This window comes from Nannobrachium achirus (assembly GCF_963921795.1).
Source record: "Nannobrachium achirus genome assembly, chromosome: 20".
Classification (NCBI taxonomy): domain Eukaryota; kingdom Metazoa; phylum Chordata; class Actinopteri; order Myctophiformes; family Myctophidae; genus Nannobrachium; species Nannobrachium achirus.
Window position 1 is genome coordinate 263,530 of NC_137827.1, and position 24,579 is coordinate 288,108.

At 42.8% G+C, this 24,579-nt stretch overlaps 1 protein-coding gene across 1 annotated transcript; it reads left to right on the plus strand.

Moving 5' to 3' along the window:
• Positions 1-315: 315 nt before the first annotated feature.
• On the plus strand, positions 316-24,579 carry tedc1 (tubulin epsilon and delta complex 1; the record flags this gene model as incomplete). Its single annotated transcript, XM_080750265.1, has 7 exons — positions 316-367; positions 2,970-3,160; positions 6,018-6,191; positions 7,458-7,526; positions 13,623-13,709; positions 15,490-15,636; positions 24,289-24,579. 7 exons carry the CDS (start codon positions 316-318, stop codon positions 24,577-24,579), a joined length of 1,011 nt encoding a protein of 336 aa, XP_080606391.1.

The window sequence follows — 24,579 nt, forward strand, 5'->3', positions numbered from 1 at the left end:
TAATAACCTGCACATACAGACCAAGAGACGTTCGTGGATTTATACTTACTTTTATTTTCCCCCTGGACCCAGGGTATGGCAGCTGCATACCCCTGGACCCCCCTGGATCCAGGGTATGGCAGCTGCATACCCCTGGACCCCCTGGACCCAGGGTATGGCAGCTGCGTACCCCAGGGTATGGCAGCTGCGTACCCCAGGGTATGGCAGCTGCGTACCCCAGGGTATGGCAGCTGCGTACCCAAGGGTATGGCAGCTGTGTACCCCAGGGTATGGCAGCTGCATACCCCAGGGTATGGCAGCTGCATACCCCAGGGTATGGCAGCTGCGTACCCCAGATACCCTGGGGTACGCAGCTGCGTACCCCAGGGTATGGCAGCTGCATACCCCAGGGTATGGCAGCTGCGTACCCCAGGGTATGCAGCTGCATACCCCAGGGTATGGCAGCTGCATACCCCAGGGTATGGCAGCTGCGTACCCCAGGGTATGGCAGCTGCATACCCCAGGGTATGGCAGCTGCGTACCCCAGGGTATGGCAGCTGCGTACCCCAGGGTATGGCAGCTGCATACCCCAGGGTATGGCAGCTGCGTACCCCAGGGTATGGCAGCTGCGTACCCCAGGGTATGGCAGCTGCGTACCCCAGGGTATGGCAGCTGTGTACCCCAGGGTATGGCAGCTGCGTACCCCAGGGTATGGCAGCTGCATACCCCAGGGTATGGCAGCTGCACACCCCTGCCATACCCAATTGACGGCCAAGCTCACTGTTGTGCTGTATGTCTGCCACTAACATGTAGTGGTTAAAAAAAGTACTCAAATGAATTACTCAAGTAAAAGTATCAATGCAATGTAGAAATACTCTGTTAATAGCAGATCTACAAGCTCACAATGCGTCACATCACAACCCATTGTGAGCTTGTAGATCAGCTAATTTCAAATGGCCGATATGTATATACAGGGCTGAAGTAACAAACGACCTGTTTATTACAAAACATACATTAACTATAATGTATGTTTAAGCAATATTACACCAGAGGGTGTGCAGGGTTAGGGTTAGGGTTAGGGTAACCTAACCCTAACCCTAACCCTAACCCTAACCCAAGCAATATTACATACACCAGAGGGTGTGCATTATCAGGGTTATCTGCACACCAGCCTTGCTGCATGAGGAGCTGAAGTGAACCAGCTGTAATGTTTGTTTGATTTGGCCGTGCTGTAATGCTCATTAACTGTACAGCTAGATAATGATACTCAGTGCACTGCTGTTGTATAATCTGTGTTTGAGGAGGCCATGCTGTAATGCTCATTAACTGCACTGCTAGATAATGATACTCAGTGCACTGCTGGATAATGATACTCAGTGCACTGCTGTTGTATAATCTGTGTTTGAGGAGGCCATGCTGTAATGCTCATTAACTGTACAGCTGTAATGTTTGTTTGATGAGGCCGTGCTGTAATGCTCATTAACTGTACAGCTGTAATGTTTGTTTGATGAGACCGTGCTGTAATGCTCATTAACTAACTGCTAGATAATGATACTCAGTGCACTGCTGTTGTATAATCTGTGTTTGAGGAGGCCATGCTGTAATGCTCATTAACTGATAGATAATGATACTCAGTGCACTGCTGTTGTATAATCTGTGTTTGATGAGACCGTGCTGTAATGCTCATTAACTGTACAGCTAGAGAGCCTGACTACCTGTTGTATCATTTGTAATAAGCAGATGGGTTTGTTAAATTCATTTAAATAGTGGATATAATGCAGTCGCTCTACTGCCATAGAGGTAGGTTACTTAGTAAGGACTAAAGGCCCATTCCCACTGGGACAGATACAAATATCTGTCTCCATTGAAGTGGAGACGATTCAACTGAGACAGATATATTTCTTTATCTGGCCCAGTGGGAATGATCCTTTAGTGCTGCCAAAAGGGTAACCCTAACCCTAACCCAGTGGGAATGATCCTTTAGTGCTGCCAAAAGGCTGGTGTTAATATTTAATAGTTACTGAGAGATACGTTAGAACTAATGTATATGGTGCAACAGCTGAAACTTTAGTAATGTGTTACAAAATATGTGTCTAAAGTCTTGACTTAGAAGCCATTTATGTTACAACGAGGCTAGGTTTTAACTTAGTGTGAGTTGGTGCAACCGTTAGATCTATAGAACACCTGGACCGTTCCCTGGTCCATAGTTAGATCTATAGAACACCTGGTCCATAGTTAGATCTATAGAACGGCATAGCTCAGGGGTAGAGAAACCGTTATTAGAGCACGAAGGGTTCCCGGAAGGGTTCCCAGTTCGAATCCGGGCTCCCCCTGAGTTAATGTCGAAGGGTCCTTGGGCAAGACTCTGAACCCCACATTGCTCCCGGTGAGCTGGTTGGTGCCTTGCATGGTTTCCTCCACCACCGGTGTATGAATGTGTGTGTGAATGGGTGAATGTAATGCACAATCTCTGTAAAGCGCTTTGGATAAAAGCGCTATATAAATGCACCATTTACCATTTACCATTTAGAACACCTGGTCCATAGTTAGATCTATAGAACACCTGGACCGTTCCCTGGTCCATTGTTAGATCTATAGAACACCTGGACCGGCCCCTGGTCCATAGTTAGATCTATAGAACACCTGGACCGCCCCCTGGTCCATAGTTAGATCTATAGAACACCTGTAGCAGGTCAATAATAGGGACTTTAAGCAACAATGGCTACAGCAGTTCGCTACGTTAACAGGAAATGGATCAGTTCTGACAGATAAACCTCCTGCCTCGCATCCTTCTTCCAAGGCAGAAACTACCTTTCTGCTGCGTAGACGCGTCGCCATGGCAACCAGAGAGTTAAAATGTCGTCACCAACGGCTGTTTGCTTAACGGGTTTGACCGCTACGGTGATGGCGTCACAGCAGCTTTACTTCCGCCTGGCGGAGCCGTCCTGAAAACCATCCAAGCTTAAAGTCCTTAATGTTTGTTTTGACAGGAGTAGAGCCAGAGGAGGAGGAGTCAGTGTCCAGCAGAGAGCTGCTATTGGCTGAGGTGTCCAGCAGAGAGCTGCTATTGGCTGAGATGTCCAGCAGAGAGCTGCTATTGGCTGTGGGCTGGCTGCTGGGAGGCGGAGTCCTGGACACTGTGATGACCAACACACTGCACATAGACACTAATGTACTGAAGGTACACACTCACTGTTACACACTGTTACACATAGACACTAATGTACTGAAGGTACACACTCACTGTTACACACTGTTAAACATAGACACTAATGTACTGTTAGGCCTGGGGCGGTATGGACATTTTGTTACCGCGATTACCGTCTTCCCATTTACCGTCGGTACTGCTGTAATTACCGCACCCCCGTATCTATTAATTAAGGTTCGGCGATAAGCCAAAATATTGCAATCATCTTCCCAAAAGTCGCCTCTCCACAGCATAATAGCTCCACAGCCTGACTGCCCGAGTTATACTTCTCCGTACAGCACAGCGGGTATGGCTTTCAAAGGAGCAGATCTACAAGCTCACAACACATCGCATCCGCGACGCGTTCTGAGCTTTTAGATCTGCACTGTCGGGTTACCATAGTAACGTAGGCTAGCTTACTTGGGCTTTTCAGACACAAACAGCTGTGTGAACAAACCAGAGGAGGACGGGTAGTCAGATCGTGTACAGTGATTCTGTAAACTCACGTCACGTCTCAACTCTCAAATCGCAGTGATTGAGTGCTGCTATATACAGGTTTTAGTTACAAGACTTGACAGAAAAGGTTATAAAATCGCCGATGCGACGGACGGGGCACAACGTGCGACGCGGTGTAAAAAGTAAAATAGTTTCATTTTCGGTTTAAGTCCACGCGGCCCGCGCTCCGCCAGTAATCCGTATGAATAAAAAAATATATGCCACAACACAAGATATGTATTAACATCCTTGTGTCGAGTGGATTACAGGGAAAGTTTATGCTGCTCCGAGTTGTGCTCCGTACTCTCCTGCCCTGCATGTGCACTGTGTGCAGGGTCTGTGACTGAGTGACGTATGTGGCTTCCAACGTGTGGTACACGGCCCAGAGCAGAGCGGCATGGAGCGCATGCGGTCCTCGCTTCTCCCCCGTTTTAAAACTCGCTTGTTTTCCAATTAAAAATAGACTTTTTTTTTGTCTTTTTACCGCGGTAAGCACACTGACACCGCGGTAGACCTCGGTATACCGCGGTACGGCGGTACGGCGGTTACCGCCTCCAACCCTAGGTACACACTCACTGCTACACACTGTTACACATAGACACTAATGTACTGAAGGTACACACTCACTGCTACACACTGTTACACAGACACTAATGTACTGAAGGTACACACTCACTGTTACACACTGTTACACATAGACACTAATGTACTGAAGGTACACACTCACTGCTACACACTGTTACACATAGACACTAATGTACTGAAGGTACACACTCACTGCTACACACTGTTCACTCAGATCAGCCAACACAGGGATGCTGACAGAACACTCACTAAAAACTCCAGGGCAAAAATCCACTCGTCCGAGACAGTTTGCCCTCTTGGCTCCCAAGTTGTGGAATAAACTCCCTGTCGCACTTAGAACAACGGACTCACTCGCTAGCTTTCGCCGAGGACTGAAGACTCACCTTTTCAGACTCCACCTTGACCCATAGCACTACAGAAAACCAATGACCATATTGAAGCTAGTTAGCATTCGTTTTTTAGGTTTTTAGAACTTTGATTATATTGTGTTTTTTTCTAGATAGATATCCATTTGCATTTGTTATATTGCTGTTGATGTACTGACATATTATCTTGTTTATTATTGTGATGTTTTTATCTGCTTATTGTAAGTCGCTTTGGATTAAAAGCGTCTGCTAAATGCCTAAACTGTAAACTGTAAACTGTTACACATAGACACTAATGTACTGAAGGTACACACTCACTGCTACACACTGTTACACATAGACACTAATGTACTGAAGGTACACACTCACTGCTACACACCGTTACACATAGACACCAATGTACTGACAGGTAGTGAATGTTCTTCTAATGCAGGGGTCTTCAATGTTTGCAGGCCAAGGACCCCTTAGTTGAGAGAGAGATGAAGCAGGGACCCCTTAGTTGAGAGAGAGATGAAGCAGGGACCCCTTAGTTGAGAGAGAGATGAAGCAGGGACCCCTTAGTTGAGAGAGAGAAGAAGCAGGGACCCCTTAGTTGAGAGAGAGATGAAGCAGGGACCCCTTAGTTGAGAGAGAGATGAAGAAGGGACCCCTTAGTTGAGAGAGAGATGAAGCAGGGACCCCTTATTTGAGAGAGAGATGAAGCAGGGACCCCTTAGTTGAGAGAGAGATGAAGCAGGGACCCCTTAGTTGAGAGAGAGATGAAGCAGGGACCCCTTAGTTGAGAGAGAGATGAAGCAGGGACCCCCACAACCTGTTCATAGATTCCATATAGTTTCATTGTTTGACAGCACAATCATCGGTGTATTTTGGATTCATGTCAATTTGTGTTTTCAGATATTTAACCACTTGAACTGTCAATACTTAAAGGGCCAGTTCACCTCTGGGGCAACCAGATCTTATTTTATTGTTGTTTGGGACAAGATCAACACAATCCTGAGTTATTTTTTGTGTTCAATCTGTGTTTTGAGATATTTTAGTATTTCAGCATGAATGATGATGCAGTTTGCATCATATGATGCAGCATGATGACTCATATGATGCAAACTGCATCATCATTCATGCTGAAATACTAAAATATCTCAAAACACAGATTGAACACAAAAAATAACTCAGGATTGTGTTGATCGTGTCCCAAACAACAATAAAATAAGATCTGGTTGTCCCAGAGGTGAACTGGCCCTTTAATAAACTTGACCTTTTAGTCTGTACTTAGTCTGCTCTTTTTCCCCTCTACACCGGTTTGGGGTCCGGGACCCTAGGGGACCCGGGACCCTAAGAGGTCCCGGACCCCCTGTTGAAGACCCCTGTTCTAATGGTTATGTCCTTAAATCCTTCCTTCTGCACAGATTACAAGCTGCTGTTTAAATCAGGAGCTTCTCCTCTCTGAGCACCAGGGGGCGCTGCAGCTACAGCTACAGCAGGATGTTCTCCGCAGGCTGCAGTGGCTGCTGGGAGTTCTGAGGTTCAACTCTTCTACCCTGATGTCCATGACGCTGGAGAGAGCTACGCTGCTCCATGTGGTGAGACAGGGAACTGCACTGATCAATACATGAGGTCCATTATATCTCCCCTTTAACTCATTCCCTGCCAGGCCCGATAGTCCCGAGATTATTCCAATGTCTTTCCCCGCCAGGCCCGATAGTCCCGAGAATTAAAAAAAAAAAAAATTGACCCCCAAAAATGGAGTAGGCATGATAGCAATCGCGAAATTGCATGTTTAACCCCCATAGCAACCCCATCTTTCAAGCATGGCAGCCATTTTGGCAGCCATCTTTGTTAAACATAGTGGCTGTTATCTCATGAATGCCTGAACGGATTTCCATTCGGATTTTTTTGTTTGAAAGCTGTGAGCAATGTGGACACACGTGGTGCATTATCTAGGCATGGGTGTGCATGATCCGTGCACACCCAATTACATGGAAGTCTATGGAGACGAATGGCAGGTGGGAGTACGGAGGTATGTTAAAATGGCGGTCAATGTGTTAATAATAACAATTTGTATTGTGTTTTATATCATTTTTATCGTTGATTTGTCACCTTTACAACGAGGTACAGCTTGTATGGATTTGGTATTCGTGGAATGAGCAACACAGCCAAACGTGTGTGTAGCGCCCCTCCAAAAATGGTCAACATGGCCTTGCAGGCCTGCAATACTGATCTTTTGGTGTTCACCTTTGTTGCTTGGAGCATTGAATGATTGCACTCTCCCACAGTAATAAGGTAAAGAAAAAACAACACATATTGACCATTTTTACACTTTGTTAATGTTAAGCTCAGTGTCAGGGAAGCCCAAAACCAGAGTAAATGCCAGCAGAACAGTATTGCAAGCCATTTTGGCAAGATTTTGGTTGGCGCTACCCACACGTTTGGCTGTGTAGCTCATGCCTCGAATGCCTGATGCTTACAAGCTGTACCTCGTTGTAACGGTGACGAATCAACAATAAAAATGATATAGGGTTAGGGTTAGGGTTAGCATGTAAACAAACACACAGCGTCATTTACAACTAAACGTTGCTCTCAACAATGGTTTTTAATAATATTTGAAGTGAGGAACAGACAACTCAGTAACAGAACCTTCTGAAGTGAGGAACAGACCATGCAGTAACAGAACCTTCTGAAGGAGGAACAGACCATGCAGTAACAGAACCTTCTGAAGGAGGAACAGACCATGCAGTAACAGAACCTTCTGAAGGAGGAACAGACCATGCAGTAACAGAACCTTCTGAAGGAGGAACAGACCATGCAGTAACAGAACACAATCCTTACTTTTTCTCTTATTTTCTCAGATCCTGTCTTCCAGTCGCTCCTCTTCTTCATCATCTGGCCTTCATCATCACAACTCCTCACTGAGAAAGGTGTGTGTGTGTGTGTGTGTGTGTGTGTGTGTGTGTGTGTGTGTGTGTGTGTGTGTGTGTGTGTGTGTGTGTGTGTGTGTGTGTGTGTGTGTGTGTGTGTGTGTGTGTGTTCAACCCCTCTATGACTATGGAGTCCACATATGGAATCACAACGCCTCAAAGGCCCTGAAAACAAGGCTCCAAACAAACAGCCTAAAACAAACTAATTAGGCTCCTGCTTAACCTTCCCTATCAGACTCACCTCACCGCTACTCACCAGTTAAGAGTGGGGCGGCTCAGAGTAGATGACAGAGTACAGCAACTTGCAATGGGCCTGGTGTACAAGATACACTACACCACTAAGATACCCATGTACCTGACTAAATACTGGTGTACAAGATACACTACACCACTGAGATACCCATGTACCTGACTAAATACTGGTGTACAAGATACACTACACCACTGAGATACCCATGTACCTGACTAAATACTGGTCTACAAGATACACTACACCACCAAGATACCCATGTACCTGACTAAATACTGGTGTACAAGATACACGACACCACTAAGATACCCATGTACCTGACTAAATACTGGTGTACAAGATACACTACACCACTGAGATACCCATGTACCTGACTAAATACTGGTCTACAAGATACACTACACCACCAAGATACCCATGTACCTGACTAAATACTGGTGTACAAGATACACGACACCACTAAGATACCCATGTACCTGACTAAATACTGGTGTACAAGATACACTACACCACTAAGATACCCATGTACCTGACTAAATACTGGTGTACAAGATACACTACACCACTGAGATACCCATGTACCTGACTAAATACTGGTGTACAAGATACACTACACCACTGAGATACCCATGTACCTGACTAAATACTGGTCTACAAGATACACTACACCACCAAGATACCCATGTACCTGACTAAATACTGGTGTACAAGATACACGACACCACTAAGATACCCATGTACCTGACTAAATACTGGTGTACAAGATACTCTACACCACTAAGATACCCATGTACCTGACTAAATACTGGTCTACAAGATACACTACACCACCAAGATACCCATGTACCTGACTAAATACTGGTGTACAAGATACACGACACCACTAAGATACCCATGTACCTGACTAAATACTGGTCTACAAGATACACTACACCACTAAGATACCCATGTACCTGACTAAATACTGGTGTACAAGATACACTACACCACTAAGATACCCATGTACCTGACTAAATACTGGTGTACAAGATACACTACACCACCAAGATACCCATGTACCTGACTAAATACTGGTGTACAAGATACTCTACACCACTAAGATACCCATGTACCTGACTAAATACTGGTGTACAAGATACTCTACACCAGGGGTCCTCAATAGGCGGACCGCGGTCCATGTCCGGACCGCGAGGCACCGCCGACCGGACCCAGGACGAATTATATTTAAAAAAAAAGAAAAAAAAAAGTGGAAAAACATCTCCACGTTTTTGTTTCCACTTCTCGTATTCATTCACTTTCATTGCATGCGCTGAGTGTGTGTGAGAGAGAGAGAGAGACAACGACGCGGTGATTGGCTGATGCCTGGCAACAAAGTATTATGGGCTGTCATGTCTTCGACAACGATGCGCTGATAGGCTGTTGCTACAGACCGCGGATGTTTTCGGAGCAGCAGCAACAGCAGCAGCCACCAACAATGCAACTAGTTATAAATCAGTGGGGTTTCATTCACGCTAAACATCATCAACGTGAATACGTTTGCAGGATTGTAATCTTATCTCCAGAGTTTGTCGCGGCGTGCCACGGCCCGACGGCCCGTGACGGCTGCCTCTCTTTCTGCATGGATGTTCTCCCATGGTTCTCCCCACCGGGGGAAATGGATTTGCTGTGTGGCAGCGCGCCGCATCCAGTTGGGGTTACCGTGCGGCACAACGTGCGTCGATACCACGATGCGACGCTGCGCAGCCGTCCGCGTTCAGTGTGTGCTCCCCTGTCTCTGACGCGCGACACCTTGTTTTCATATCGATATTCACGTTGCGACACAAGCATAAATTATTCGAAGATTATCCCAGTTTGTTAAAAGAAACCAGAGCACTAGCGCAAAATATCTCTGCTCCATTGAACATTCTGTTCTCCCTGCTTTAATGGGTTGTTTCTCTTCAATCAAGTAATGCCCCCAAATGATTTTGGAGGAGTCCCCAGCCCAGATGACAGTGAAGTCATAATTTAAGGACCCTTTTAATAAAGAAAGAAACGGGAAAAAAGACCATTACTGCATGAAGCCTGGTGGGCGAGGTTATTACTGTATCAACAAACTACTACTACAAAAAAAAAAAAAAACACATCAGCCATTGTAAAAAAAAAAAAAAATAAGAAAGGGATCCCTAATTATGTAAGATGAACAATAATGAGGGCAAGTGGTCATGACTTGAAGTGCCTCTGAGACCATGGTGTCAACCCCTGGTTGGTACTTTTTTGTATCTTAGCCTACTATTTAAGATTGACCGACATAATAAAAATAAGCGAATATAAATATATTTTAATATATATATATATATATATATTAATTGTTTTATTTTTTCCCCGGACCCGGGCCTGTTTCAAAAAAATATTTGTGGACCTTCAAGATTTGTATTTGAGGACCCCTGCTCTACACCACTAAGATACCCATGTACCTGACTAAATACTGGTGTACAAGATACACTACACCACTGAGATACCCATGTACCTGACTAAATACTGGTCTACAATATACACTACACCACTAAGATACCCATGTACCTGACTAAATACTGGTGTACAAGATACACTACACCACTAAGATACCCATGTACCTGACTAAATACTGGTGTACAAGATACACTACACCACTAAGATACCCATGTACCTGACTAAATACTGGTCTACAATATACACTACACCACTAAGATACCCATGTACCTGACTAAATACTGGTGTACAAGATACACTACACCACTGAGATACCCATGTACCTGACTAAATACTGGTCTACAATATACACTACACCACTAAGATACCCATGTACCTGACTAAATACTGGTGTACAAGATACACTACACCACTGAGATACCCATGTACCTGACTAAATACTGGTCTACAATATACACTACACCACTAAGATACCCATGTACCTGACTAAATACTGGTGTACAAGATACACTACACCACTAAGATACCCATGTACCTGACTAAATACTGGTGTACAAGATACACTACACCACTAAGATACCCATGTACCTGACTAAATACTGGTCTACAATATACACTACACCACTAAGATACCCATGTACCTGACTAAATACTGGTGTACAAGATACACTACACCACCAAGATACCCATGTACCTGACTAAATACTGGTGTACAAGATACACTACACCACTAAGATACCCATGTACCTGACTAAATACTGGTGTACAAGATACACTACACCACTAAGATACCCATGTACATGACTAAATACTGGTGTACAAGATACTCTACACCACTAAGATACCCATGTACCTGACTAAATACTGGTGTACAAGATACACTACACCACTAAGATACCCATGTACATGACTAAATACTGGTGTACAAGATACTCTACACCACTAAGATACCCATGTACCTGACTAAATACTGGTGTACAAGATACACGACACCACTAAGATACCCATGTACCTGACTAAATACTGGTGTACAAGATACTCTACACCACTAAGATACCCATGTACCTGACTAAATACTGGTGTACAAGATACTCTACACCACTAAGATACCCATGTACCTGACTAAATACTGGTGTACAAGATACTCTACACCACTAAGATACCCATGTACCTGACTAAATACTGGTGTACAAGATACACTACACCACTAAGATACCCATGTACCTGACTAAATACTGGTGTACAAGATACACGACACCACTAAGATACCCATGTACATGACTAAATGGAGAGTAAATCCCTATCTTCCTTTAAAACGGCCCTGAAAAGCCTCTACTGGAAACTGGTAAATGAAAACATAGCCTATCGTTACCTCCCCTGACCTTTCCATTGTAAACACCATTTATTGTGCATTGTTTTTGACAGTTTTTCTGATGATATCTTCTGCATAGCACTGTGTTCTGTCTGTCTGTCATTCAATGTTATATGAGTTAAATGTCTATCATAGTACTGTGTTCTGTCTGTCTGTCATTCAATGTTATATGAGTTAAATATCTATCATAGTACTGTGTTCTGTCTGTCTGTCATTCAATGTTATATGAGTTAAATATCTATCATAGCACTGTGTTCTGTCTGTCTGTCATTCAATGTTATATGAGTTAAATATCTATCATAGTACTGTGTTCTGTCTGTCTGTCATTCAATGTTATATGAGTTAAATATCTATCGTAGTACTGTGTTCTGTCTGTCTGTCATTCAATGTTATATGAGTTAAATATCTATCATAGTACTGTGTTCTGTCTGTCTGTCATTCAATGTTATATGAGTTAAATATCTATCATAGTACTGTGTTCTGTCTGTCTTTCATTCAATGTTATATGAGTTAAATATCTATCATAGTACTGTGTTCTGTCTGTCTGTCATTCAATGTTATATGAGTTAAATATCTATCATAGTACTGTGTTCTGTCTGTCTGTCATTCAATGTTATATGAGTTAAATATCTATCATAGTACTGTGTTCTGTCTGTCTGTCATTCAATGTTATATGAGTTAAATATCTATCATAGTACTGTGTTCTGTCTGTCTGTCATTCAATGTTATATGAGTTAAATATCTATCATAGTACTGTGTTCTGTCTGTCTGTCATTCAATGTTATATGAGTTAAATATCTATCACAGTACTGTGTTCTGTCTGTCTGTCTGTCATTCAATGTTATATGAGTTAAATATCTATCATAGTACTGTGTTCTGTCTGTCTGTCATTCAATGTTATATGAGTTAAATATCTATCATAGTACTGTGTTCTGTCTGTCTGTCATTCAATGTTATATGAGTTAAATATCTATCATAGTACTGTGTTCTGTCTGTCTGTCATTCAATGTTATGTGAGTTAAATATCTATCATAGTACTGTGTTCTATCTGTCTGTCATTCAATGTTATATGAGTTAAATATCTATCATAGTACTGTGTTCTGTCTGTCTGTCATTCAATGTTATATGAGTTAAATATCTATCATAGTACTGTGTTCTGTCTGTCTGTCATTCAATGTTATGTGAGTTAAATATCTATCATAGTACTGTGTTCTATCTGTCTGTTTCTCAATGTTATATGAGTTAAATATCTATCATAGTACTGTGTTCTGTCTGTCTGTCATTCAATGTTATATGAGTTAAATATCTATCATAGTACTGTGTTCTGTCTGTCTGTCATTCAATGTTATATGAGTTAAATATCTATCATAGTACTGTGTTCTGTCTGTCTGTCATTCAATGTTATGTGAGTTAAATATCTATCATAGTACTGTGTTCTATCTGTCTGTTTCTCAATGTTATATGAGTTAAATATCTATCATAGTACTGTGTTCTGTCTGTCTGTCATTCAATGTTATATGAGTTAAATATCTATCATAGTACTGTGTTCTGTCTGTCTGTCATTCAATGTTATATGAGTTAAATATCTATCATAGTACTGTGTTCTGTCTGTCTGTCATTCAATGTTATATGAGTTAAATATCTATCATAGTACTGTGTTCTGTCTGTCTGTCATTCAATGTTATATGAGTTAAAAAAAAGGATCTCAATTGAAACAAGACATAGGCTTTTTGGGGCGTATCCTTTTAGTTGACCTTGTACCAGTGAACTGTATTGATTGATTGATTGAAGTATTTATTGTCAGTTTCATGACAGAACAGAAAAGTTACCATGCAAACTAATAATAAAGTCTTCAATCAATCAAGCAAAACAATGATCTGAACTGGTATTGACATTCTCTGTGTGTGTGTGTGTGTGTGTGTGTGTGTGTGTGTGTGTGTGTGTGTGTGTGTGTGTGTGTGTGTGTGTGTGTGTGTGTGTGTGTGTGTGTGTGTGTGTGTGTGTGTGTGTGTGTGTGTGTGTGTAGCAGTGTGTAGTTGTGCAGGAGTTGTGTGATCTTCTAGAATCCTACATGAAGTGGAAACAACATGAACCTCTGTTCTGGACATGGATGGTAACACACTACTACACACAGTTACACACTGCCATATACACTACACTGTATGCACACTACACACTGTTTCACACTGTTACACACTGCCATAGACACTACACTGTATGCACACTACACACTGTTACACACTGCCATAGACACTACACTGTATGCACACTACACACTGTTACACACTGCCATAGACACTACACTGTATGCACACTACACACTGTTACACACTGCCCATATATGGAGATTACTATATTGTCAATATTAAGGACACTATTAAGGATATTATGTTATCAATATTAAGGACATATATGGGAATGCCCATATTTGGTAATGTCCATATATGGGCATGTTTTGACATAACATAACTATCATGAAGGGGTCTCCATATATGAGTAACTGGTCCCATATACATCACTGGCCAGATGTCACCCTGAGGTGTCTTACTAGTAATATTATAGATGTAGTGTGAATGTTGTAGCTTTAACAGCCTGTACGCCTGTGGTTATTATATATTATAATATATAATATATATAAATAATAATATAGATGTAGTGTGAATGTTGTAGCTTTAACAGCCTGTACGCCTGTGGTTATTATATATTATAATATATATAATATTATAGATGTAGTGTGAACGTTGTAGCTTTAACAGCCTGTACATAATATAATATAATATAATATTATAGATGTAGTGTGAACGTTGTAGCTTTAACAGCCTGTACATAATATAATATAATATAATATTATAGATGTAGTGTGAACGTTGTAGCTTTAACAGCCTGTACATAATATAATATAATATAATATTATAGATGTAGTGTGAACGTTGTAGCTTTAACAGCCTGTACATAATATAATATAATATAATATAATATTATAGATGTAGTGTGAACGTTGTAGCTTTAACAGCCTGTACATAATATAATATAATATAATATTATAGATGTAGTGTGAACGTTGTAGCTTTAACAGCCTGTACATAATATAATATAATATAATATAATATAATATTATAGATGTAGTGTGAACGTTGTAGCTTTAACAGCCTGTACATAATATAATATAATATAATATTATAGATGTAGTGTGAATGTTGTAGCTTTAACAGCCTGTACATAATATAATATAATATAATATAATATTATAGATATAGTGTGAACGTTGTAGCTTTAACAGCCTGTACGCCTGCTGGCCGTCGGCTCAGCTGTTCTCCAGCGAGGCTCCGATGTTTATTTGTTCCATACAGTAATTAGGACGGTGCTGCTACAATGTCTGTTATATAAAGACAGCTGGAAAATGTTAGAATGACTCTGTTCTTAACGAATCACCAATATTTTATGAGAAAAAAGGCTACTGCAGCCTGCAGCAATTAAGCTGGTTTATAATGTGGGGCTGCGGTCTCCAATTGTCAATTATGTATGGGGCTTTGGGCCGAGCTCGTTCTGCCGGGCTGGGCTCACTTTTTTAGGCCTGATTTAAGCTCTACTCACAACATGTGGTGAATGGCAGATCTACAAGCTCACAGAGTGTTGTGAGCTTGTAGATCTGTTCCTTATCATCAACCTGGATGACATCACTCTGAAAGTGTATAAAACACTATAAAACTGGACCAATACAACACTGTGTTGCCTAGCAACCACACTAATAATAACAATAAGGAATGGTTCAGAAGCTGTGTTCACTCTTCAATTGAAATTAATTGTGTGTGTGTGTGTGTGTGTGTGTGTGTGTGTGTGTGTGTGTGTGTGTGTGTGTGTGTGTGTGTGTGTGTGTGTGTGCGCGCGCGCAGGACAGCGTGTTGGACTGCTGTTTGACGGACAGGGGGGAGGCGGGTCAGCCCAGCCAGCCAGCCAATAGGAGCGTGGCTGTACGTCACCATGGAAACAGAGGACTGCAGCGATTGGACGTTGCGCTTCTGGCCCCGCCCATGGCACAGGTACTAATCAGACCCATTGATAGAGAGAGTTACGACACTTACGTCGACTCCCATTGTAAGCCTGGAAAGCTAGCTTTAGTAGCTTAGACTCGCTTACTGGAGCCTGGTCTCATTCTTAGAGAGCATAGTGGAAAGCTAGCTTTAGTAGCTTAGCCTCGCTTACTGGAGCCTGGTCTCATTCTTAGAGAGCATAGTGGAAAGCTAGCTTTAGTAGATTAGCCTCGCTTTCTGGAGCCTGGTCTCATTCTTAGAGAGCATAGTGGAAAGCTAGCTTTAGTAGCTTAGCCTCGCTTACTGGAGCCTGGTCTCATTCTTAGAGAGCATAATGGAAAGCTAGCTTTAGTAGCTTAGCCTCGCTTACTGGAGCCTGGTCTCATTCTTAGAGAGCATAGTGGAAAGCTAGCTTTAGTAGCTTAGCCTCGCTTACTGGAGCCTGGTCTCATTCTTAGAGAGAATAGTGGAAAGCTAGCTTTAGTAGCTTAGCCTCGCTTACTGGAGCCTGGTCTCATTCTTAGAGAGAATAGTGGAAAGCTAGCTTTAGTAGCTTAGCCTCGCTTACTGGAGCCTGGTCTCATTCTTAGAGAGCATAGTGGAAAGCTAGCTTTAGTAGCTTAGCCTCGCTTACTGGAGCCTGGTCTCATTCTTAGAGAGCATAGTGGAAAGCTAGCTTTAGTAGATTAGCCTCGCTTACTGGAGCCTGGTCTCATTCTTAGAGAGCATAGTGGAAAGCTAGCTTTAGTAGATTAGCCTCGCTTACTGGAGCCTGGTCTCATTCTTAGAGAGCCTCTGCTGCTCTTCAGCCCCGTCCACCCCCACCCTTTTTAACTGTTTGAAAACCTCTCATCTACAGGAGTCACTATAGCAGTATATAAAGTCCTGTTTGATGTTTTCAAAACAGAAAAGACAATATTTCACAGCATTCACAAGGACTTTATAGCAGTATATAAAGTCCTGTTTGATGTTTTCAAAACAGAAAAGACAATATTTCACAGCATTCACAAGGACTTTATAGCAGTATATAAAGTCCTGTTTGATGTTTTCAAAACAGAAAAGACAATATTTCACAGCATTCACAAGGACTTTATAGCAGTATATAAAGTCCTGTTTGATGTTTTCAAAACAGAAAAGACAATATTTCACAGCATTCACAAGGACTTTATAGCAGTATATAAAGTCCTGTTTGATGTTTTCAAAACAGAAAAGACAATATTTCACAGCATTCACAAGGACTTTATAGCAGTATATAAAGTCCTGTTTGATGTTTTCAAAACAGAAAAGACAATATTTCACAGCATTCACAAGGACTTTATAGCAGTATATAAAGTCCTGTTTGATGTTTTCAAAACAGAAAAGACAATATTTCACAGCATTCACAAGGACTTTATAGCAGTATATAAAGTCCTGTTTGATGTTTTCAAAACAGAAAAGACAATATTTCACAGCATTCACAAGGACTTTATAGCAGTATATAAAGTCCTGTTTGATGTTTTCAAAACAGAAAAGACAATATTTCACAGCATTCACAAGGACTTTATAGCAGTATATAAAGTCCTGTTTGATGTTTTTAAAACAGAAAAGACAATATTTCACAGCATTCACAAGGACTTTATAGCAGTATATAAAGTCCTGTTTGATGTTTTCAAAACAGAAAAGACAATATTTCACAGCATTCACAAGGACTTTATAGCAGTATATAAAGTCCTGTTTGATGTTTTCAAAACAGAAAAGACAATATTTCACAGCATTCACAAGGACTTTATAGCAGTATATAAAGTCCTGTTTGATGTTTTCAAAACAGAAAAGACATTATTTCACAGCATTCACAAGGACTTTCGTATCATTTTGCAAAATGCATGCCCGACAACAAAGCGTGTTGGTACTTTTTATGTTTCACTCTCTATAGAGTAACCCTAGTACCTATACTATATAACCCTAGTAACCCTATAGACTAACCCTAACCCTATAACTGACAAGATGTTTCTTTAAAATAATTTAACTTGACCGACGCAATGACGCATTAATGCAGTGAACACATTGATGCAGTGAACACATTAATGCAGTGAACACATTGATGCAGTGAACACATTGATGCAGTGAACACATTGATACAGTGAACACATTAATGCAGTGAACACATTAATGCAGTGAACACATTAATGCAGTGAACACATTGATACAGTGAACACATTAATGCAGTGAACACATTGATACAGTGAACACATTAATGCAGTGAACACATTGATGCAGTGAACACATTGATACAGTGAACACATTGATGCAGTGAACACATTAATGCAGTGAACACATTAATGCAGTGAACACATTAATGCAGTAAACACATTGATGCAGTGAACACATTGATGCAGTGAACACATTGCACGTGAAGCGCAACTTGCCACCGCAACAGATGTTTCTAGTTACTTGCGCAAGCAGAGTGCGCAGGCACCGTAATGGGCTGGGTACGTATGTATGTACAGTATATAGGTATGTATGTATGTACAGTATATAGGTATGTATGTATGTACAGTATATAGGTACGTATGTATGTACAGTATATAGGTATGTATGTATGTATGTACAGTATATAGGTACGTATGTATGTACAGTATATAGGTACGTATGTATGTACAGTATATAGGTATGTATGTATGAACAGTATATAGGTATGTATGTATGTACAGTATATAGGTACGTATGTATGTACAGTATATAGGTATGTATGTATGTACAGTATATAGGTACGTATGTATGTACAGTATATAGGTATGTATGTATGTACAGTATATAGGTATGTATGTATGTACAGTATATAGGTATGTATGTATGTACAGTATATAGGTACGTATGTATGTACAGTATATAGGTATGTATGTATGTACAGTATATAGGTACGTATGTATGTACAGTATATAGGTATGTATGTATGTACAGTATATAGGTACGTATGTATGTACAGTATATAGGTACGTATGTACTGTACAGTATATAGGTACGTATGTATGTACAGTATATAGGTATGTATGTATGTACAGTATATAGGTATGTATGTATGTACAGTATATAGGTACGTATGTATGTACAGTATATAGGTATGTATGTATGTATGTACAGTATATAGGTACGTATGTATGTACAGTATATAGGTATGTATGTATGTACAGTATATAGGTATGTATGTATGTACAGTATATAGGTACGTATGTACTGTACAGTATATAGGTACGTATGTATGTACAGTATATAGGTATGTATGTATGTATGTACAGTATATAGGTATGTATGTATGTACAGTATATAGGTATGTATGTACTGTACAGTATATAGGTATGTATGTGTTGTGTAAACCTAGTAGTCTTTAGGTCACAGTATAATAATGAGACAGAGAGCGTGGATCAAGTTGACTGTTTACTTCTCAGTCTGTAGGAAGTTTGTCTGCCACGTACAAACAGGTCCGTGTAGCCACGTGAGCCAAATCACTTAGTACCTTACAGAACATCTTCCCCTTTTAGTAAGAAGTATCTCCCTTAATAACAGAACAGTCTCAAACAATAAATTTCAACCCCAATACTGAAAACACTGAACACACATGCAATCACAATTCACCTCCGACTGAAAACACTGAACACATGCAATCACAGTTCACATCTTTTTCACCTCTTCTTTTTTTTTTTTCAGAAAAGAAACATTTCACATTCACAAAACTTTTTTTTTTCTCTTCAGTCAATGAACAGTTATCACCCCAACCTCCCCCCCAGTCTCTCAAATATCCAACCTAACTGGAGGGCGTGACACTCTGCCAGAGGAGGTCACATAGGGTGTCATGGTGTTATCAGAATGTCTGTTACTTCTAGTGTCTCTGGGACTCTGAGGTGTTTGGTATGAGTGTGTCTCTGTATTACCTTGCTCCGCAGTGGTCTCAGGTACCTCAGGTGTTGGTGTAGGTTGCTGAAGAGTGCGCAGGTGAGCGCGGTTTCTCCTCAGCTGTCCTTCGTCCGTCTCTACGATGTACGACCTGGGCGTTGTCGCCTGCTGTATGACAGTCCCTTCTTTGTTTTCCTTGGGGAGCCACACGTTTTGGCCACACTGCAACGTAGGTAAGGGACGGGCTCCGTGCCGCAAGTTGTAGCGACGTTGTTGGTCCTCTTTTGTCTGCGTCTCCGACCTTCTGAACTCTCTGATGTTCGGCCAGCGAGGACGTAGAGTCTCTGGGATTTGTGGTAGGTTGGAGCGAATCTGTCTCCCCATGAGGAGTTGTGCAGGGGAATAGCCACACTCCAGGGGCGTGGCACGGTACACCATCAGCGCTTTTGCTTTATCGCCTCCACCTTTCCACAGTCCTTTTACTGTAGCCACCGCCCGCTCAGCCTCTCCGTTCGCCTGCGGATACCGTGGGCTGCTGGTCACATGGCTGAATCCATACTCAGCAGCAAAGTTCTGAAAGGGGGTCCCACTGTACTGGGGCCCATTGTCCGAAACCACAGTCTGAGGGGTCCTGTTACGACTGAATACATCCTTCAGCGCCTTAACGACTGTCTCAGCTGAGGCCACTTTGAGGTGTGCAACCTCTATGTAGCGTGAGAAATAATCCACAATCACGAGATAAGTATTTTTCTCCCAGAAGAACAAGTCCGTAGCGACTCGCTGCCAGGGCCCCTCTTGCACTGGTGTGGGGACCAAGGGCTCTCTGTGTTCTGCCCTGTGTTGTGAACATGTGTCACACTTTTCCACCAGCTGATTGATGTGCACTGACAGTCCGGGCCACCAGACTGACTGGCGTGCTCTTGCTCTGCACTTGACAATTCCTTGATGTCCGACATGCAGGTCGTTGAGCACTTCCTGTCTGCTGTCTTTGGGAATCACAATCCTCTGACCACGCAGCAGTAGCTCACCTGCTAAAGTGAGGTTCTCTCTTTCTGGCCAGTATGCCCCCAATTCCGGTGGGAGGTCATGTTTCTCAGGCCAACCTGACTTGCAGTATCTGATGAGCTTTGCACAGACTGGGTCAGTACTCTGTTTCTCCTGTATGCTCCTCAGCCTGGCTTCTGTGGCTGGGAGGCTTTGCACAACTGCATCCACAAACACTTTGACTTCTGTTTCTCTGTCCATGTCCTCTTGTGTGAATGAGTGTTTGACAGGGGCTCTTGACAATGTGTCTGCCATTATCAAGTTCTTACCGGGCACATGTACAATATCGTATGTGAATCTCATCAGTCTCAGCCGAAACCTCAGGACCCTTGGTGGGAGCTCATCTAGTGCCTTGGTACTCAGCAATGGCACTAATGGCTTATGATCAGTCTCTAGTCTGAATCTGAGCCCCAGAAGGTAGGATGACAACCGCTCACACACCCATGTGGCCGCCAAGGCCTCCTTCTCTATCTGGGCATAATTCTTCTCCGGGCTGGACAGGCTTCTAGAGATGAACACAATCGGTTTCCATATTCCATCTTTCTGCTGCTGTGTCAGAACGCCCCCGATACCGTAGGACGAGGCATCAGCAGATACACAGGTCTCTGCTGTAGGTGAATACGGTGCTAACACCCGCGGGGAAATCAACTCTGCTTTCAGTCTATGAAAAGCTTCTTTTTGTGGGGCTTCCCAGACCCATTCATTTTTTTCGCACAACAGGTCCTTGATTGGGCGGGTGTATGAGGCCAGATGAGGTAAGAACTTGCCTATATATTGGGCCATCCCCATCAGCCTTTTCACTCCTTCGACATCTGTAGGCTCAGGCATCTCCAAAATTGCTCTGACCTTAGCTGGATCCGGTGCCACTCCGTCTGCTGAGATGCGGTGACCCAGGAACATTATGCTGTTTTTTGCAAACTCACATTTTTCACTGTTCAGTGTCAGGCCTTCTGCCTGCAGTGTTTTTAGGACCTTGTGCAGTCTCTCGTTATGCTCCTGTATGTCTTTTCCATACACCAGTATGTCATCAGCATGACACTGGACACCTGTACAGTCCTCCAACATCTGAGACATACGGCGTTGAAAATGCTCTGGGGCTGATGAAATCCCGAACGGGAGACGGTTGAACGCATACCGCCCGAACGGTGTGATAAAGGTTGTGAGTAACTTGCTTTCTTCTGACAGCGGGATTTGCCAGAAGCCAGCAGTAGCATCCAACTTTGTGAATATCTTTGCCCCTTCAAGCATGGCAATTGTCTCATCTACTGCTGGGAGAATGTGTCTCTCCCGTCTGACATATCTGTTCAAAGGTGTCATATCTACACACAGCCGTATTTTCCCTTTTGGCTTGGGAACCACGACCATGCCCGCGCACCACGGTGTGGGGCGTGTCACCTTGGAAACCACCTCCATCTTCTCCATTCGCTCCAGTTCGGCTCTCACTGTCTCACGCAGGGGCAAAGGCACACGGCGCGGAGTTGACAGGGCGTATGGGACAGCATCAGGTTCCAGTTCGATTTTGTAGGGCTCCTTTAATTTCCCTAGGCCTGAGAACACCTTGGGGTATTGAACCTTAACATCCTCTTGCTGGGCTGTAACTGCTGTGTGAACCTGAACATCCTCTTGCTGGGCTGTAACTGCTGTGTGAACCTTAACATCCTCTTGCTGGGCTGCAACTGCTGTGTGAACCTGAACATCCTCTTGCTGGGCTGCAACTGCTGTGTGAACCTGAACATCCTCTTGCTGGGCTGCAACTGCTGTGTGAACCTGAACATCCTCTTGCTGGGCTGCAACTGCTGTGTGAACCTGAACATCCTCTTGCTGGGCTGTAACTGCTGTGTGAACCTTAACATCCTCTTGCTGGGCTGTAACTGCTGTGTGAACCTTAACATCCTCTTGCTGTGCAGCCGCTTTATGAGTCCAAGCGCCTCTATAGCAGGAAGGCCTAGGAGGGGCCTGGTCAGTTCCTCAACAACATAAATGATTTGTTCTGTTGTTCTGTTCCTAATGGGTTAGGGTTAGGGTTAGGGTTAACCCTAATGGTCAGCTCACCATCAAAGCAGCCTTTTGTATTCAACTTGTATCTTCCTGGTCCATACAGTACTTTTTGTGGTGGCTGTAGATTTCCATGTCTTTCAACTGAGTGCATGCTGCTTGGTACCGCTGTGACTTGGGCACCTGTATCTAATTTGAATATGGCTTCCTGTCCATTCATCTCCAACAGTTCCAGCCATTCATCTTCAGGTTCCTCTATGTTAACTACATTTAGGAATGCAAAATCTCCCTCTTCATCTTGAGAATCCTCTGTGTGTGCCAGTGTGATGTCATGGACACCTTTCCCTGACCTGCATAACTTTGCAAAATGTCCTTTCTTTTGACACACCCTACACTCAGCATCACGGGCAGGGCATTCTCTCCATGTGTGTTTTCTCACATTTCCACATCTCCCACATCCGGGAGACTGTGTGTCAGTTTTGTATTGTTGTGCTTTCTGCCATTTGTTATTTTTGTGTATGGCCTCCACACATGCAGCTCCCTGCTGCTCAGTGCCTCTTAAGACAGGCTGCTGTTTCTTTATTGCTGCACTCTGTTTTACTCTAGTCATTGCCTTTTCCAGAGTTAACTCTGCATCCATTTGAAGGCTTTCTGATAGCTTGACATCTCTTATGCCTACTACAATTCTGTCCCTAATCAATTCTTCCCTTAGGGCTCCATACTGACAATGTTCAGAAAGTGTATGTGCAGCAGTGATAAAGGACTCAACACTCTCACCCGGTTCTTGATTTCGTCTGTTGAAACGTGCTCTTTCAAATATGACGTTCCTCTTACTGACACAGTGTGCGTTGAAAGCGTCCGTGACGTCCTTGTATTTCTTTTTATTGTCCTCCGTGAGCGGCAACACACTCAGTATGTCTTCGGTGTCATCTCCCGCAGCATTCTATAGCGTTCAAATCTTTTCATCCATCTTGGCCAGTCATTAATGTTACTGAAGTCGAACTTGCCTGGCGGAGCCAGCTGTGGTAACGCCGGTGCTGCCTCGTCTCCCATTCTGTCGTTTTTGCGTCTTTTTCTTTTTTTTTTCTTTTTTTTTTTTTTTTTTAGTTTTGTCTTCCTACTTTTTAACTCCGAGCTTCTGACACCATGTTGTGTAAACCTAGTAGTCTTTAGGTCACAGTATAATAATGAGACAGAGAGCGTGGATCAAGTTGACTGTTTACTTCTCAGTCTGTAGGAAGTTTGTCTGCCACGTACAAACAGGTCCGTGTAGCCACGTGAGCCAAATCACTTAGTACCTTACAGAACAGTATGTATGTACAGTATATAGGTATGTATGTACTGTACAGTATATAGGTATGTATGTACTGTACAGTATATAGGTATGTATGTATGTACAGTATATAGGTATGTATGTATGTACAGTATATAGGTATGTATGTATGTACAGTATATAGGTATGTATGTATGTACAGTATATAGGTACGTATGTATGTATGTACAGTAGGTGACTGGGCTTGTTGAAGACCGTAGCCCAGAAATGGCTGGGATTCTGGGAATGTATGTACAGTACAGTATGTATGTAGGTGACACCTACAGCCTACTAGAAATATTTTTCCTACGAAACAGTGTGGGCTAGCATGGGACACCGTGTATGGGCACAAGTAGGCCATGTGTGGCCTACTTGTTGGCACCTGAACAGAGTGCTGTTCTAGTTGTATTTATATTTATATTTCTTTGTGTGTCTTCCAGAGAGAAGCTCCTCTCCTCCAGGCCTACAGAGCCAGGCTGCAGAGCTCTGGATCCTCCCCAGCTCAGAGCTCTGGATCCTCCCCAGCTCAGAGCTCTGGATCCTCCCCAGCTCAGAGGCCTCCTGCTGGGGCTTCTGGTCCAGGACGGCTCCAGGCTTCACAGGCCTCCAGGACGCTCCAACAGACGGAGGCCCGCCTCCAAGACATGATGGACAGGCAGCGACGGGCCAATAGGACGCAGCTACAGGACATGATAAGCAGGCTGGAACATGTAGTTCTAATACCGCCTTAA